The following is a 19,726-nucleotide window of genomic DNA, read 5'->3' as shown; positions in this document are numbered from 1 at the left end:
TCTGACTGTTTTTGTCTGTCAAGGAACCTAACCATCTTGGAAACCCTTAGACGGACCAGACTTCTGTGGAATTGACAGTGTTTTGGTACCTTGTAGTCATAGATTTCCTCCAGGGGCACATACGTCTCTAAATTACACATATGATCCCATGACTATTAGAATTGAGCCTAAGTACAAAGATGACACAGACAGGCTATCTATTGGCAAAGCTCAAGCATTGCACAAAAAATACAGTATAGTTAAACATCAAGAGTAATAAGTATTGACCAACAACAACACATTCTATAATAACTTTTTGATCATATAAGCAGATGCATTTGTAAAATCAGCAAAGAAATATTTCAAGCGTTCCTATAAATTTTACTAGGTCAGTCAATCATGGAATAAAGCCAAGTGTCCATGCCACTCTGTTCTCGGTTCTCAATGATCAATGGTAGGGTCTTACTCGGCTGAGACTCCGATAAGAACATTTACTCCAAACTGGCTTATAACTCTAACAAGGCATATGTCAACAGTTGAGGTGCAGAACAGTTTTAGGAGGGGTGTGCCCAAAAATCTCCAATGCCTTAGTGGGGAGCAACTTTTCTTTGTGTCTTGTTAGTTATAAGCCAGTTTGGACTACCCTAAAACCTGCCAAATTCAGTAAAAGTTATGCTTCTAAACTAAAAACTGCTAAATACTAAAATGAAAATAGACACGAGACAGCTGAATAGTTCCCTATAGCCAATTTAAGGTGTATAGTAGCCGGTTGTTTATAAACTAAATTTGAAATGTCAATGAAGTAGTCACAGGATGTGGTTAAGAACCTACATTTTTAAACATATTGGTTACTCAATACCATGTCAATTAACTCCACAATGTTGTAAATTGTTGTTGATATTATGTTGGGACTTTTAATTGGCTGGGATGATATTCTGCTAGTTCAGCCTTCAGGCCAGAGATGGTCTCCCCAAGAAACAATTGAATGTATCTGGACAACAAGATGCTGGACTCTATGCTTGGTATATGCCTGCAATGAAAGAATCTTGACTGGATTTGAACTGTAATATTGCAACAAGGCGGAGGAATCCACCATGGGAGGAGGGCACAGGGAGGGGTTGGGGAAACCCCAGAGCCTATGAAACTGTGTCACAAAATGAAATGTAATTAAAAATAAAAATATTTACTCCAGTTCCCATAATCAGCTTAAATGAAGAGATATTTCCAAAATTAAAAAAAAATCAAAACAACATGGAGAGAGAATTTTATGCAGAATTTATGTTCTTTTTAAATAACCAGGCTTCATGCTCAACAAACAGGCAGAACCTGAGAGGGTGCCATCAGTTGGCCAAGCACTCAATCCAGAATGTTTGTAAGACCCCTGTTTTATAAAATAGCTAGTCGTATCATGCACACCATTCAGAGAAGGAAGGAAATAGGCATTGGAATCAGTTACAATTTGTGTGGGCATCAGAATGTTTGGGAAACAAAACACTCACTAAAACATAGGAAAAAACTAGGCGTACCGCTGCTTGGGCATGCAGGCCAGGGTTAGCCTGCAGCTTACAAGGTTTTCCAGTGGAATCTGGCTCATGCCCGGTCTAATAGTTTCTTCCCCGAGGACTTGAAGGAGGCCCCTGCTCACTTGGCTTCTGAGTGTCCCAACAATCAAAGACAGAAGAGAAGGAAAACGTGCAGCATTCAAATCATTTCCTTTTAAAATGTCTTTAATCAGACTTAATGAGAAGTGCTCAAATCTTTGTATTTAATAATTTACCCTCTCTCACCTTCAGTTACTACCATTTTGCTTTATTTGTTGCGTCGCACTCAGCTCTGGAACAGCCAGTCACTGTCAGGTAAGTCTTAGAGGCATTTTCACATCTGTTTACTTAAAGTAGTATGGGAGTGAGGCACAGTGGCGCTGCATGGGATGTCTGCCCACATTCCATCTCTGAGTGCTTGGGATTGAATTCCACCTCTGCTTCTGATCCAGTTTCCTGACAATGTTCTCTCCCCCGGGAGGCAACAAGTGATGACTCAAGTATTTGAGTCCCTGCCATCCGTGTGGGAGACCTGGATGGAATTCTAGGCTCCTGGCTTTTGTCTGACCCAGCCTGGGCTATTATGGGCATTTAGGGGGGGTAGGTGCAGTAAAATAGCAAATGAAAGACTTTTATCTCTCTAATGGATAAAAATGTAATAAATCATGGTGGAGCCATAAAATTTAACTTGCATTAACTTCACGATATGATTGCTGTCTAAATGGATAAAGGGAAGATCTACATCAGAGCAGATGGTTTTGCACAAGTATCCTGGGGGAGAAGAAAGTCCATTTCTGTATATATTATAGTTCTTGACTTGCTCAGTCTCAATTTGCCAGAGCAGCTCAGAGTCTGAGCATCTCATTGGGTAGAATGTGGTTCCAATATTTGAGGAAATAAATTTTAAAAATAATTTTGTCTACTGAACTCCTTTAATACTGATGTGGTTGCCCTCCTTGATATCAGAGATGGAAGTCTATGTTACCATTTAAAAATATAATTATGTAAATGACTTGGAAAGTGCACGCCAGGCTTGCACTTCCTTATAGGGTCTTTGGCAGCAATTGGCGCTGCTTTTATATTCCGAATCCATGGTGCCCTGTTGACTCTGAAATACAGAAGCCAACTCAAAATTGCCTACTGTCCACTAGCTCAGAAGGGACATTCTCTTGCACTTGACCCTCCTCTTTAGCTCATTAACATCAAATCTATCTTTACCAACATGAGTGATTTTGTTCGGTAAAATTGTAAATGTTACATGCCATTAAAAAAAAAAAAGAAAGAAAAGGCAGTGCTGGGAGCCCTCTGGTATTTCTGCCATTTCCTAAAATTGCACACATAAGTTACTTCTGTCCTGAGGATAGAAAGCTGCTTGATCACTCGTGATTATGCTGCTCAGTGAAGAAAAAGTTGAAGATGAGTCAGTTTTCTCTACGGTGTCTGGGTTGGAGATGCACTCAAGCATGCACTGGTGGCTAACCTAAATGAAGAAGCCAGGACTTACATTCTGTTTCCCCACGATGTTGTCAAAGGGCAGCTCAGGGCTCCAGGACCCTTCAGTGAATGTGGCCCCACTATTTCTCCTGTCGGAGGGGCTCACCGACTCCTTGACGACGTCTTCTGGCAAAGACAGCAGACTGTCCTCAGGCTGCTTAATTAAATAGGTCTCTATGTTATGCTTCCTCAAGAATTCATTTCGTTCTTTTCCATGGCCTTCTTCCACATTATAGTCACCATTGAGGCAGTCCAGGGTGGCTTTGGAAATGTGGATTCTCCTGTGTGTAGAAAGCATTAGTCACATAAATGGCTGATCTATCTGGCAAAAGATATTGCTTTCTTCTAGCCTGGGGAAAGCCTACATCAGAGCCTTACATGTGATACTGTTAGGACACATCAGCAAACACAATACTTTGTCCACCAAAATAATGGAAAGCTCAGAAAAGAATTGAAGTTTAAGCATAATTTCATTAATAGGCTATCACTGACTTCTCTCCAAAGGATGCTACAGTCTTTTTTAGCATACTGTCCTGTTGAGATTCTTCCAGCCTTTTTTTTGTGTGTGTGTGATTGGCAGCCTGATCCCAGCAAGCTAAGAATCAGTGATTTGCTTAAGTGTATTGATTGTATTAGAAAAATAAGTATCATAATATTTGTTGATCCAAATGATAGTTATTGTCCAAATCATTAGTAACAACAGTTCTATAATCATCCTGGTCCTTTTCCTATCATTTGCACCTTGTTTCTGTAACCTTTTCATCATCTTAAGTCAAGGGCACATTTTTAAGTCCACGGGTTATGATGAAGATCCAATGGGAACAATACAGTGACATACATTTTCCTCTGTAGCACTGGCTGCGGGGAGTAGAGAGCAAAGCTATGGACACCTGCAGGCATATAGCTGACTAGCTTCATTCACAAGGTAAGTGGCTCATCATTGTGTAATTGTCAGCTGCTGCAGCTCTCTTTTATCAAAAGAACATATGACAACAAGGGCCTAAGGGGCAGAGGCTAATTCATGGGCTCTTTACATGGCAAACCCATCTGTCCTCACACCAGTCCAACCCAATCAGATTACTTACGGGCAGCCCTGTAGTCAGTGTAGACCACAAAAGAGGTAATGAACAGATCGCCTGGGTTCTACTATTTGTTAGCTGAGTGATCTTGGACAATTACTAAATCTTGTTGTGAGTCCATTTTCTCACCCAGAAAAATGGGAGAAGCAATATCTCATAAGATTATTGTTTTGTAAGAATTGACTCTAAGTAAAAGTATTTACATCAGTTTATGGTATACAGCAAATACTATGAAAGAAATATTTCGATTATTAAGAATACTGTCAAAATTCATTGTTTTCATATTACTACTGTGTGCTCCATCCCCTACGAAGGCTTATAGGAGATGGGCTAAGTTTCAATGAGGCCGTTGAGACTTGCATTTTCAGCGCTGTTATCCAAATATCATTTTGTAACAATCTTTTACGGTAGCCTCCTGCATTCTCTTTAGCTATTCAATTAACTGACATTTCTTCAAATAAATGTTTTTGTATGTTTACTAGTGATTCCTTGCCCCTGATCAGCTTCAGTCATTTTTCTAATCAAACTTCACTGCACTGTCGAATGAGTCAATGGAGTCAGTGCTCACAATTCACTTGGACTTTGTAATTCTAGAAGCTAGCCAGTTATTTCTGCTGAAACAACAAAGGTTTTTTTTTTTAGTCAGAATAATAATTTAGATAAGTGTTTACTAATGTACTATATTTCTGGTACTCTATTCTCTCTGTCACCCTATTAACTCATTCTGCTGAACCATTGCTTCCAGAGTGGTTACTTCATTGCAAAGGGCAAGTGAAGAAGCAAGACAGCATTTTTGATAATTCAAGGCACATTAGCCCCATATTCCATACAAATTTCCTTTTCACAGTCACTGATTTAAAGCTAATGGTAGCAAAAGCAAGTGTGTGAAAGATGCGTTTGACTCTTTTTTTCAGGAGGGTGCTAAATAAGTAAAAAATATTCTCATGATGTATTCTGTTAGTAATTAACAACTTGACAATATTGACCCTGGAGAATGTCAGATCATAAAATAGATGACCAAACTGCTTTCTCAGCTCAAGGTTAGAGTCAGGTGTTAGGAACCAGGCTCTTTTTTTCCTAGGCAAAATACACCTTCTAGGAGAAATTTGTGAAAGTTCAATGGCTAATTTTCTTTTCAAGAACTCAGTTAAACATGGACCTTGCTTGGTTTTTCTTCTGGGTTTCACATTTCATTATTCAATAGGCGTCGGTCTAATATTTGCATATTGTATATGCTGAAGCAATAATATGCTTGGGTCATGAACGGAGTCTTCATATTCAATTTTCATTGCTCCTTCTGTGCAGCACTGATCAATACACACTTAAGTGTTTTCTAGAGGCTGAGCTACACATGTTTATTTTCATCCTTGCTACTCATTTGGGCTTTGGGATGAGGCTCTTCCAGACGAGATTCTGATTATTGCACTTCTCCCTAAGGAAATGAGTTAATTCTCAGGCAATATACTCATATATTGAATGAAAGATAAGTCTTACCATCATGAGAATAAATAAGATCTAACAATTGTGCAACATTCATTTTGCAGATGAGTTGATTTATTGCTGTAAGTACTGATGTATGCTTGACTATGGACAGTTTCACACAGTGTTCATTCTTCTAACAAGTCTTGGTGGTTACTTTTCTTTTTCTTGTTTGGCAGATGGTGAACTGACAAGTGACAATGACTCATCATCTGGCTCCAAAGTGTCAGTGGTTAGTGGCAGTGCTGGACTCCGACAAGGACTCCGACTGTCACACTAAGGTCCTGAATCGGCTGTAACAGGCAATGAACTGTATGCACAGCTGTAACCGCGTGCACTCTTTACTGATTTTGGTGCAAAGGGATCGCATTGCGCATTATCTTGTTTAATAAAAGCTCAGGAATAGCTATCCTTCAAGTGTGATACCAAGTTCAGTATTTCCTATCACTTGGTCACTTGTTACAAAGTATTGAATCCATTTCACATAAGCTGAACCAGAAATTCCATACTCAAGGACTTTCCAGCCCTTTGAGAAATGCATTCAAACGCCTACTAAAGTTTACAAACCACCACTCTAGGAGTTCAAGAATCAGAAGTCAAAGAGTCAGATATCTAAAAGCAGCAAAAACATGAATCAATGAAATTCCAAACAACAGAGTTTGCAGATCTGTTTTGAAATTTCTGATTGTTTTTGCATGTTGGTGATTCCTGAGCTTAGGCCAGCTTAGGCAGACTGTCAGTCTTTAGAAGGATGTGTTTCCAACCCAATTTTGGGAGAGGAAACTAGACAGGATGATGAAGGAACCTGTCTCAGCTTTTACAGCCAGCGGATAGCGATCCCACTGCTCAACCTTCACCACATGTGATATAAACTCAGGGACTTTTCTGTTTCTGATTGTGACTGAGGACATTAGCTAAACTGGTTTCCAGATGTCAGAGCAGAATCTTGCAAACTTTCAAAGCTCTCTTCTGAAGTTTGCCAAGGGAATGTATTCAGTATATGGGTAGTTCCCCATACACATATGTTTTTAAAAAACAGGCCTAGAAACAGATGGATCAACAGCCTGCTTTGTTTAAATTCAGGGTTCAGTTACTAAAAATCTCACAGAATTTAAGGACTTAGAGAACCCAGCAGTGGCAGGCCAGGATTTCCTCAGTTCTATTCCAGTGTGGCAAACCCTATAAAGATGGTAACTGACTTGGAGATGTGCATGTACAGCTTGCAGTGTGCTCAGGAGAGATCTGTAAGCTGGATTATGCCCATGTAGGGAAAACACATCTCACTGGGAGAAATACAGCAAGGATTGTCATCTTTATTTTACCGTGAGGAAAATGAGACAGAAGAAGCAAAGCACAGGCCTTACATCACATGGAGAGAATGATGAAAGCCAAGTTTGCTCAAAAATCTCCTGCTTGGTGCCTTGCCTAGTTTATGCAACTTGATAAAGATACTAGAGCTTAGTACAGGGAGTTGGGTAACCTGAGAAATTCTTCTATGGTACTACATTACCTAATGTTAAATATGATTTTCAAAAGTAATGGAGGATACTAGAGAACTCTGCATCTCCAAAGACAGGAAGGTTGTATTGAGAGAGGAATATATGTCTGTCTATATCTATCTATCTATCTATCTATCTATCTATCTATCTATCTATCTATCTATCATTTATCTCTCAATCAACTAATCAATTACCTATAATGTATTTTTTGTTGTCTTTGTTTTATTATTTTGACATTTGCTTGTGCATTTATTTTCACTCTTAATTAAAAGGCAGAGGAGGACCCAGAAGGCAGGATATATGAAGAGATTTTTTCATTTACTGCATCACTCTCCAGAAGCCGACCACTGTTAAGGCAGCGCCAAATTGAATTCAGGAGCCTGGAACTTCATTAAGGTCTCCTAGAATGGCAGGGATCAAAGTACTGGATCCATTTTTTGTTATATGCTAGGGTGTACCTTAGCATGAAGCTATAGTGGAAATGGAATTGGTTCTCAAACTTAGGGTTACTGGTATACCTGGCAACATCTAAACATGTACTAAACACTTGCCCCTATCGTGTCTCCCCTCCCAGACTCTCTTTCTTTAATTTCTCAGAAAGAATAGCTGTGGAAAATTAGTTCACAAGATCGTATATATTTGAGATCTCACTAAATCCAGTTTCTGTAAATAGGATTGTAATACTAGTTTTCAAGGATCAACTGTCCTTTTCAGGACACCAACACCGTCTGGGGTCTAGACCAACTTCGTCACACAAATTTGGGGTGTTCAATTTTCAAGGAAAGCTCTGAATTTTCTGTAGGTGTTAACTTTTGCTTTTCATAGCATTGACGTAAGAACTAAAATAGATTCCTCATAGGCTATGCTTTAACTGAATCAGCATAAGGTTTGGATAACAGGGCTCCTAAAATGTGTTGTTGCCACTTCTGATTTGTAGCCAAGTTCAAGAGCCATTACTACGCAGGGCGGGGACCAGAACACCTCAGTGTCATGCCACCATCTCTATGACCTCTGGTGCACTTTATTAGACACGAGGGGTCAATATTTGTGTGATGTTTCAATGTCCAGTCTCCTTAAGTATTTACCTCTTTAACCCATGCCTCTGAATTTTGCACACAGCAAGTCTGTTTCCATAGTTGGTACAGAGCAATGAAAGGACTTTGTTTTGGCTTACCCAGGGATTCCTCCAGATTCCAGTTTGTTTGCAATGTCCACATCCCAGGACCAGACATCAAACTGCCACTTCCTCAGGCCCAGCACGCCACATAACACAGAGCCTGAGTGGATTCCAATCCGCATATCCACATCATGCTTTGTCCTTGACCGGACGTACCTGTGAACATAGGTGATTGGAGAGGCACATGTGTAAGATCACAGAGAGTATTCTTCAACACAGGAGGCAGTCCCACTTTTGTATCCTCCACAACTTTCCTACAAGGACTTTTCAGATTCTCAGATGACAGGAAAGATATTCTTGCTCCTCTGAAACTCCTGGCCTTTTATATGTACTTCCATGTGTTATTATAAACCTTCTCCTCACACCTGCTACATACATCTGTCTCAGGTTATGGCATTAGAATCTTTTCTACCCAAAGTCCATAAAGCTGTGATTGCTTCATACTTCATTGCTCTTTCCATCTATAGCCCCAAACTACTATTGTTTTCTTCTTGCAAATTTGTTCTGAAGACCCTCAGTCAGGCCATCATTATGCCTCTGTCTGAGGTCCTTGCCTCATCCTGCCCAAGGCTTGGTAAATGAGGCTCCTTCTAAAGAGTAATTTTATGTCATCCTTTCACCCTATCCTGTTTAAAACTCTTCCTTGATCTGAGCAATAATTAAAATACCTCCTTTAGCTCTTTTTTTTTTTTGGTTAAAAATTGGTTATTTTTTGAACTTAGAGTTGGAGTGAGATAAGGAGAGAGATACATATATACATATATATGTGGCGGCCCAAAGTCTTGTGTTCCTGCACCCGCGAGGGAGACCTGGAGGAAACTCCAGGCTCCTGGTTCGGATCAGCCCAGCTCCAGCCATTGGGACCACCTGGGGAATGAATCAACAGATGGAAGATCTTCCTCCCTGTCTCACCTCTTCTCTGTATGTATGACTTCGCAATAAAAATAAAATGAACCTAAAAAAAAGTGTCCGTTTTTTCTGCCCAGCCACTAAGTATAGATTTAAAGTCCAAGACTATGCTAGGATTGCACTCTCCTGTATCTTTGATGCTGTTGCTGACATGTCATGTGCCACTTCTAGGCAGAAGCTCTAAGGGCTTGATCAATCCCAACATTTCTTGTTCTCTCTTCTGTATCCGCCATCAATTACAAAGTTCAGCCCTTGCCCAGTGCCTTTGAATGAGTAGGGTGGAAAATGGCATATCCTAATATACTCCTCACCCTTGCATAACAGGGATAAAATGTGAATGAAAAATAAAGCTTCATCATAACCAGCAATTTTATAATTGGTACAATCATTAGTCATAATTCACGTTTTCCTCATCACCACATAGTTATAGTAGCCAAAGAGTTCAAAACAATGACTGCAGTTGCTGGAATACTGAACTTACATTTTGATGTGTTGCCTGCTGGCTACATAAGCTGTATTACTTCTCTATAATTTAAATAGCAAAGATAATAATGTTAGTAACAATAGCCTTTTCATGGTAGGGCAGGAAAATGTATGTATAGAGTTCAGAATATTGCTTAATATATACTTAGGATTACTGGGTTGTTTATTTTTTATAAAGAAACTTAAGCCTGGGACAGTAAAAGACCTTTTTTTTCTGTCTGTGATCACATAGCTAGTCAGCAGGATTTTAGGACTAAATCGGCCCTGTTTTGCTTTTAAGCCCCACACTCTTTGCACCACAGGTATGGGATTTACAACATGATCATAAGCAAATAGCTTAACATTGACCCTGATCATCAGGGGTTGTAAAATAGGGTTCTACCTGATGCTTTCTTACAGCGCTGCTAGAGCCCCAAAGGAGATGATGGATGTTAAAGTGCTTTGCCAACACGTTGTGAGAGAATATTAAACAGAGTGCTGTGCTGATGTTATTAGATAATTAACATTATTCAGAGAACGCACTGGCGCATCTTAATGAAAAGACATTTACATTTCTTAGTTTTTTTTTCTACTAAACAAAAACCATAGTGAGAATACTGAAAGTTTCTTTACTGCATTGTCTCCTTCACCCCTTTTTTGGTTACGTCTGAAATTTGACTTAAATAAAACATAAGAATGGAACCATGTAAAAGTCATTCATAATTCATAGGCATTGATCCTCTTTGGAAAGGCTACTCTGTGCTTATAAAAAACCTCCAACCCGGCGTCATTCAAGTTCAGCTCTTGAGGGTAAGACCTTTGGACTTTCTTGCAGCCAAAATGAAAGTTTCTCTGCTTTCTTCAAGTTTGTTTAATTCAAGTTTACACCCCAGGGACCGTCTGCTGGGATTTATCAGCTACAAATTAGGAGAAAGTGACTGCGGGTCACTTAACACCTACAGCTTCTCTCGTGTCCTCCACCAGTCCTGAGTTTCCTGAGGGATGGAGTCTTATCATCCCTCTCTGTGACGCACAGTTCTTACATGTGGGCACAGTTCAGCGGAGCTTACTGACTTAGCAGGCAAGGCTCACTGGCTGTTTTGCTGAGCATCCTATGTCTGAAGACTGAACCACACACAGTGCTTTAGGATCTGCTAGTTGGCGGAGGGTGGTGACACTTCTGACCATTTTCCTTCCAAACAGCAGCTTCGCTCTGTTCTTCGTGGTGGGCCTATTTTAAGATATATTCCTTGAATTGTACCTATGAGATACAGTGAGTCTCTTTAAAAAATAAACGAAAATTTAAAAACCATTTGATATTTTGCAGTTCTCTATAGGTAGGAACAAGTAGTACAATGATTAGCAGCAGAAAACTGAAGGTATTGTTTTTGATTGAGGGATGTTACAGTTATAAGGATAAGATAAAGGATATTAGAATTTTCCATTTAACTTCAATGCTTCAAGTAGTTCGTTTTCTGGTCAATTCATCCATCCATAGAACTTGCGGTTTCAGGAGGCACGAGCCACTAACAGTCATTGATCTGTAAACTGGACTCTATATTCTCAATAATTAAGCAGAAAATGAGGATAATTTTTGCAGAGTAGCAGTTTGGCACTGTGGGATGAACACTCAACTTAAGTTTGTTTTGGGGTCAGAGACCAGAATTCCAATGCAGATTTTACCATTGCTGAGTTGGGCTCCAGACACAGGTATTGAAGCCATGCTGGTTGTGCTGCTGGGCTTCCTATTTACTAAAGGTCTCTTTTATTAGTATTAGTCTCAGAATCTTGGTTTTTCAGATATAAAGGGGGGGGGGAAGGTTCCCTGAAGAATGTTCATAAAATTAAACATGTAAAACAGTTAATCTGGACACTCACAACTTCCAATTGTTGTCAGCTATGATGACTTTCAACTACATAGGTTGAATCAGAGGATTAAAAATTTGAGAATTGGTCACTCTAGTTTTCATTTTCTGCTAAAACCATGACAGCAATCATTATTTACAGCAAGTATCTTCCCCTAGCCTATTTAATATAGTTTCCTGGAAGAAGCAGCGCCTTGTAACTCCAGAGCAAAACAAAGGTGAGGTAGTTATGAAGATCAATTGTGCTTGAAGAGTATTGTGTAGATATGGAATTTTGATGATGTAACAAGTGAGTTATAAGAAGTGTGTTGCTTTTGGGTTATGTAGTTTTATGTAGAAAGCTTTTATAACAGGTGTGTGAGTCTAAACCCAAAGGTTGCTTTCTGTTACCATGTATAGCTTCTTTGAAAAAAATAGCAGAAAAAAATAGTAGGCTGGGCTTGGCCTGCAGATGTTGAATTTGACAAATTAATCTCAAAAATCAGTGAATTTAAAACAAGGGTGCTTTAAGAGTCAGTGTGGAATTGGGATACTGGCGTGGTGGGTCTTCAACTCTGATTCATTTTTTGGCCTGTACTGCACTTGAGTGAAACTCATCCCAACATAGAAGCTGCAACTTCACAAAGCACGTCCCTCTTCAAGATCTCACTTGATGGGGCCCGGCGCGGTGGCGCAAGTGGTTAAAGGTCCTAGCCTTGCACGCCCGGGATCCCATATGGGCACCGGTTCTAATCCCGGCAGCCCTGCTTCCCTTCCAGCTCCCTGCCTGTGGCCCGGGAAAGCAGTCGAGGATGGCCCAAAGCCTTAGGAACCTGCACCCGCGTGGGAGACCCGGAAGAGGCTCCTGGCTTCGGATCGGCATAGTATCGGCCCGTTGCGCTTCATCGGACGGAAGATCTTCCTCTCTGTCTCTCCTCTCTGTATATCCGCCTTTCCAGTAAAAAAATAATAAAAATAAATCTTTAAAAAAAAAGATCTCACTTGAACATACACAGTGATTTTTGAGAGTGCTGTGAGTGTGTTACAACCTTCTCTCTTGTAGATGAGGAAACCGAGACTCTAAGAACATTAAGAGATGCCCATTACCTCTTCTGTGTCAGATATTCCATCTTCACAATCCAAGTCAACTCCATATCATTCTATGCAAAATCGCCAGCTCATCCATCCATTCATCCATCCATCTATCCATCCATCCATCCATCCATCCATCCATCCATCCATCCATTCATCCATCCATTCATCCATCCATCCATCCATCCATCCATCCATCCATCCATCCATCCATCCATCCATCCACCCATCCATCCATCCATCCATCCACCCAAGAAGCTGTTGAAGATCTTGGTAGACACAAGACGTGAGCCAAATAGACAAACCGGTTTGTGTACTTATGGAACTTGTTTTAAAATGGCTAATTCTTGCCTGATAGTTAAGCAAGCCAGAGTGGAGAGAGGGTAAGTTATTCTCCCAAGATCACCCAGGTATTAAGGTATGGGGCTTGACTGACACTCACCATGCCAGACACCTGAATGAATGTGGTTTGGACACTTGGCTGTATTTGTCTCCATTTGCTGGGAGTGGAAATCTGATGTGCAAGAGAACCTCCCTGTTAAGAACTGCCTAGGGAGAGCACAGGGGGAGCAATGGTCCTCTTGGTCCTGATTGGCAATCTTGAGGAAGTGAGCAATGTTGATCTGGCTTCCCTTCATGCCTCTGAATCTGAGAATAATGACACATTGAGTCAGGGTGGCTCTGCATCTGGGTCAGAATTCCCTTGTTGAGCCAGCTCAGGGAAATTTTGGCTACTATAAAATAATTTATCTCCTAAATTGACACTTACAGAGGGATAGTGGAGGCACAGACAGTTTGGAGTTTTTGTAGAGTGGTAGGGGCACCCATTCTTTAATTACTTTTAGTCTCCTTCATTTTACCTCTTAATTCCCATTAGTGTTTACTGGCATTCTCTAGGCCAGACCTAGCCACAAGGGCGAAGAACCTGAGTCTCTCATGCCAGCTCCGTATTTTGAGTGTTAAGGTATGCATAATGCTTGAATTCTGTGAGGGAGAATCTGATTTGACAGATCTTGGGTGGAGGCCAAGATTCTACAGCTCAGTTGATTTCCAGTTGAAGCTGCTGCTGATTATGGACCACATTCAGAATTCCACAGCCCTAAACCAAGACTGTCTGTCGGTCATCACTTAAAACTATGGTTTGCCCTACTCAGTTTCTTAGATTTCTTGTGTCTTCTTGCTGATGAAAATCATATATTCTCTGATCTTGCTGGAACACAGTGGGCCCTATATCCTTTTCCATGCTGAAGCTGAATTGCTTGGTATGTCCTCCCATGGTGAAGAGAGACAATTAATGGTAAGCTCTTTGGTGTCTCTTTCTCTCAGGGCATCATGTGGACCAAAAGAACCCCATTCTTGTGAACTTATCTAAACTGACTTATCTCATGAATGATCCATTTCCAATATCATCACCAGGACTAAAGCTGTGAAATATGAAACTTGAGAGGAGTCAAAATCTGCCCAATAGAAGCATACTTAATCAAATGAGATATTAAAACTTACTTTCTAAGAATTTTATCATTAAACATACTTTTATTATAGATCTTTCCCATTTTAATTATTTCAAATCATTTAATGTTTTATAGTTCCCACAAATAAAATAAGCATGCTTTTATGATTGATAGTTATATGTCAGCTTAGAATTGGATGAGGGTTGTAACTTATTATTTGAGGGTGTAAGCAGCAAGAAGTTTATAAACCACCATTGTGAAGAATCAGAATCAAATTCTTCCATGGGACCATTTCCAAATCAAACTTACAATGAGTATGGATTACAATCTGCATTCCACAAAACGGAAACCCTCTTCTTCACAAAAAGAACTCCTTTTCTAAACCATACTGTGACAGGCAGCTTCTTATAGGAAATTTAAAAGCTAGGGTGATTTGGCTCCCTCCTCCTTCCTCCCTCCCTCCCTTCCCTCCCTCCCTTTATTTTCTTACTTTCTTTCACAAGAACGGGGTTCTTTTCACACCTGTCTCTTTGGGGACAAACCACCTTCATTCCTAATGCTTGTCAATGTTTGGGGTGTAGATATTCCTGTCATGCCTTATTTCAAGCTTCCAACATGGTCCTTGCAAATAGGCAGAATCCAACTTCATCACATTTCTTATTATGGTTTTGGCTTGATGGCATTCTTCCTCTGTATGGGTAGCTGAGTTTTCTGCAATTCTTTTGAGACATTGTATGGAATAGTGATGGATGTCACAGTCACATGCCATGTCTGCTGCCTTAGGTCTTTGTACGTTGTACAATGCTTGGTTTCTAATGCAGTGGTGAGATGAAGTCACCTCCATTGTCTCCAATACTTAGATCTAACCATTTGTATCTGCCCTCCCATACGATTATTCTAACTTTTCAAAGAAGGAAATAAGTTTAACATGTGAAACACTCTTGGAAGCAGAATGTCAACCACAATCTCTTGAGTGTTCAGGGGAAAGCATGTTTCATTACATCACATGGCTTCACCCTAGCTGTATCACTGGATTAGTGTGAGAATTGTCTCAGGAGTGGAGTGGTGGGTGGATTGTCAGGGAATCAGGGCCTTTGGGAGAAGCCCTACTTTTAGAGAAAGAACACAAACTGAGTCAAGGATACTGTTGGAATACAATTCTATCCAATGGGATATCTCAGGCCTTTAAGAGGAGAAGACAATTATGGTTGCAGTGGACTGCTCTGTTTACCAACTTCCAAAGATCCTATCTCCTTTATATGGGGGAGGAACATTTTACTTCTTATTCACAGCTGTCTACATGCATCTAAGACTCTGCATTCTACTTGGTGCTGTTACAGATGCCATTGCCTAAGAGGCAGAAGAACACGGTGATGGTTGATTTTATGTGCCAACCTGATTAGCCTATAGTAACCCGATATTTGGTCAAATGCTAGTCTAAATAAGGCTATAAAGGTATTTGTTTAGAATGAGATGAAGAACTATATCCATACATTTTGAATTATTCAGATTTCCCTGCATTGTGTGAATGTATCTTTCTGGTCATTTCAAGTCCTAGGAGAAAAAACAGTGGTGTCCCCTGGATATGATGGGTTTCCCACTGCAGACTGTCTATGTGCTTGAACTGTAGTGCCAACATCCCCTGAATCTCCAGCCAGCCAGTCTTTTCCAAGCTCCCACAGTCTCTTGCAACACATTTCTCTTTGTGTGTATACAAACATCTTGTTGGCTGTTTTTTTTTTTTTTGAGAGTGTTAATACAAATGCCTTTCTGTTCACCTCAATTTGATTTGTCAAAGCTTCTTTTCTTTTTTTAGCTGTATCAGTGATACATGATGATGAGGGTCATGGAAAATGCATATGATATTTAATTTTGTTTCTCTGAGCCATTTTGGAATACCCCTGTATTTCTGAAAAAGGAAAAATGCTGGGAAACACTGATGAGAATCAAAGCCACCTATCTTCTGTTACAGTGTTTTATGCCTTCTGAGAGAAAATGGAGAGAAACAGTGAGGAAGGGAGGTAAAGAGAGTGAGAAAGAAAGAGAGGGGAAGAGAGAGAAGGAACGATTAGGGTGAGATAGAGAAAGACAAAAAAGAAAAAATACAAGAGATGCTGAGGCAAGGTGTGGTGTTCTTGCCTCCAGTCAGTGGAAAACAAGGTAGTTCCGGCTGTTCTTTCCTAGTCTTACCCTACTGCTTAGCAGGGCAGCTCTGCCACAAGGATGAAAAATTCCGCTCTAATTAACTGCTAGAGAAAGGCCAGCTCCTACTTTGTATTCTCATGTCATTCCTATGACTTTTCAACAACTGCGCTGCAAAGAGCTGGCTCTGCAGTTCTCATTAGGATGCCACAGGGACGACTTCTGTAAATCATGAAAAACGCTGTTGCAGATACAGAGCATGGTGCTGAGTTTGGCATCTTCTCAGCAGTCCAGACTCCCCCATACAGACCCAGGCGTATGATGAGGTGGCACTTGGTTCCCCTCTTCAATCTATGTAACAGAAATTGTCATCTAATTTTATGTGAGTTTATTCAATTGTGTAAATAGACATGTGTGAGACACATTGGAGGCAAACTTATATTCAGTGTCTTCTTAGCTATTTAACTAGTATCATGTTTCTCAAATAAAATATTTTTCGATGAAATCAGTATATTAGGAGATCCTATTGGTTAAGGATTATTCTCTTGGTATTCACAGATATTTATAAACTTTTTCCACTTCTAAATGTCAATTATACTTATTTACTAGACGTGTGTAAGAGCTCTTACGCCATATGTTGCTCCTTGGTATCAGTGGTGGAATCAGGCATCAGCAGAAAATACACAAAGCTGAAGTTGGGAAGCTGGATACTGTAAAGGTTAAGACTCATGGCTTTGCAGGCATTTGGTTCCAGACTAATATCCCCATGCCATGATGGAAGATCTGTGTGATATCAGGCAATTATAAAACCTGTGTAATCCCAAGTCTCCTGCCAATAAAGTGGTAATCCAATTGGAGTTTCAAAAATCAAGAAGCATCAATACAACTGTACAGGTTGTGGTTGACATGCTTTATGCCATCTGCTCTGTCTTATTTGAATTTCTAACTTTGCAACTCTGTCATGAAGAGTTAATGAGATAATGCTCATTATCTCAGTGTCCAGCATACAATAAGTGATCAATAAAGTCACAGTACTATTATTTTTTACTAGCATATAGAAGAAGCTACAATAAAGATACCTGTGACTCCACTGAGTCAAATTTTCCAATATGCAAACTCAGCTTGTCTTCCAAGGTGCTACTAAACCATGTCTATTATAATAACATGAATGTTTCCCATTTGAGTTTACAAAGGGGTATTGTGAACCTGTTATTTTATTGTCCATGTCTTATGAAGAGGTGATAAGAGCTCTAGGTTATGTCATGAATACAAAGTTACGCACCTGGAAGAAGCAGCAAACACACTGGCTTTGTTGCTTCACATCTCCAGCTCCCGTTCTGCACTTAGCAAGTTACTCATAAAATAATCTTACAGAACAAGAACACTCCTTTGAGAACATTTACCAGCAACAAACTGTATCTTTCATGAGATAGAAACCTGTCTGAAACGCAGAGTGTTGTTAGTTCAATGATCAACTTATTGTCATGACAAATGTTTAAATTAGTTTAGGTTTCTGTGTTGCAGATCATCTAGGGTGTCTCCCAGGGTCTCAGTTTTGGAGTATTATCATCTTTTCCTTTCTGTTTCACAGTTGCTATTCTGTTCCAACTTCTCTTAGATTGTTTCAGAAAGATTCCCTAGACAGTTTCCTTCCCAGCCTTAGCCACACAAAGAGCCAGCCTTCTCCACAGTTAGATTTTTCTGACATGTAGATCAGAACTTGTCACTTCCCTGCTGTATATCCTTTTGCCTATAGAATCCCAGCATTCTGTACAGTAGCCCTATTGTCTAAACTTAGATCTGTATTAGTCATCAAGGACTACTTCAACGCTTATACTCACCACACGCACTTCCATATAAACAGACCACATACACCCACACATCTCCATATACACACTGGTAGATACCCATCACTGGAAGCCGTTATGTTTAGTGTCTGGCTTACATCAACCCCCATATTACAGGTTCTCTCTCTGCTGTGGTAACTAACATTCAGAGGACAAGAACATAACCTTTATGAGTGAGATCGATATTTTGAGATTTGATTATTGTTTACAGACTTTGTCTACACAATGAAGAAGCAGTAAATTTTTTTTTCAGCTTACTAGTGGTTAAAATCTTTATCTAATGGAGTGTGAAGCCTGTGATGGTTAAGTGAATTGCAAATAAGTAATTTAAAATCAAAAATAAATAAGGAAAGAACAAGAGAGGATAGGGTGTGAAGTATCATTATGCTCTTAAATCTGTACTGTGAAAGGCAATAAATTTGCTCGCTTCATATAAGTAAAAATATTTTAAAAAATGAAAATAAAATATTTATTTGCTTGTTTTATATATTTTGACTGCAAGATTTAATCTATTTATATGCAAGATAATTATTGATTGGATTGGTAAGAACTTAAAAATACTTTTTTAGAGGGATAGACTTTTGCCTCATTTCTTCCTTTCCTAAGGTCTTAATTTGTGACTAAATGGTATGTTTTCATTTGCTACTTTTTGCTTTTGTTTGTATAGTATAAAGAGATATCTTTTGGTTCCCATGCAGCTTTTACAGCTTTTATTATTTTTCCATCACTGTACACAAATTCTATGCTTTTACATTGTCATGCCACACATTTTTAATTTTTTGTGTCACTATTTCCATCTTTTCATATTTTATATCTCTTAATAATTGCTGTAGCTTTTTAAATAGTAATAGTTTAGTCATTTAACTTCCATACATACAAGCAGTTTAAACAATCTCATTACAGCATTAGTTAGAATATTCCAATTTTGAATATGCACTTATTCTTACCAGTGAGTTTGATACCTCAAATGTTTTTGTGTTACTCATTAACATCCTCAGCTGACAGAACTCTTTTTTTAGCATTTCTTGTAACACAGCTCTAGTGCTGACGGATTCTCTGTTTTGTAGATCTGTGACAGTGTCTCCCTTTATTTCTGAAGGACAAATTTAGTAATGAAAGCATTCTTGATTGATAGGGTTTTCTTCCTTTTTTTTTTTTAATTTGGAAGGCAGATTTACAGAGAGAAGGAGCAACAAATGGAGAGAGAGAGAGACAGAGAGAGACTACTAATTCATTGGTTCACTTGCCAAATGACTGCAATGACTGGAGATAAACTGAGCAGAAGTCTGGAATCAGGAGCTTCTTCCAGGTCTCCCAGGTGGGCAGAGAGGCTCAAGAAACCAAGCCATCCTCCACCGTGTCCCCAGGTCACAAGCATGGGGCTAGATAGGAAGTGGAGCAGCCAGGAGTAGAATGGGTGCCCATCAGGGATATTGGTCACTTACAGAAGAATTAGCCTATTGAGCCACCAGGCCAGCTTCTGATTGGTGTTTAAAATTTAGCCTCTACAGTGTATAATCCCATGCTCGCTTTCCTGTAAGGTGTCTGCTCAAAAATCTATTTCTAGAGTTGTTTGATCTATCCAAACACTGCTTTTTTCTTGCTATGTCTTGTATCTTCTGACTTTCTTAGTTTTTTCTTGATTGTAATATGTCTTAAATCATTTGTATTGAGTCTTATTGGGAATCTTTGACATTTCTATACCTGGATGTTTTCCTAATATATGTATTT

The 19,726-nt window shown here is 39.6% G+C and overlaps 1 protein-coding gene across 4 annotated transcripts in view; it reads right to left on the bottom strand.

The window, feature by feature from the left end:
• Positions 1-19,726, bottom strand: part of ADCY8 (adenylate cyclase 8) — a 216,540-nt gene that overhangs the window by 84,088 nt on the left and 112,726 nt on the right. For all 4 annotated transcript variants that reach the window (XM_040979449.1, XM_040979450.1, XM_040979452.1 and 1 more), the window contains exons 6-7: positions 8,246-8,404; positions 3,025-3,295 (exon numbers count right to left, since the gene is read on the bottom strand). In XM_040979449.1, coding sequence (XP_040835383.1) covers positions 3,025-3,295; positions 8,246-8,404 — 430 coding nt within the window. The remainder of the gene's footprint in view (positions 1-3,024; positions 3,296-8,245; positions 8,405-19,726) is intronic.

Source organism: Ochotona curzoniae, unplaced genomic scaffold (genome assembly GCF_017591425.1).
Source record: "Ochotona curzoniae isolate NIBS_2020 unplaced genomic scaffold, NIBS_Ocur_1.0 contig_3190, whole genome shotgun sequence".
Lineage (NCBI taxonomy): Eukaryota > Metazoa > Chordata > Mammalia > Lagomorpha > Ochotonidae > Ochotona > Ochotona curzoniae.
The sequence above is the reverse complement of the archived record's forward strand: the minus strand, read 5'-3'. Positions and strand labels throughout refer to the sequence as shown.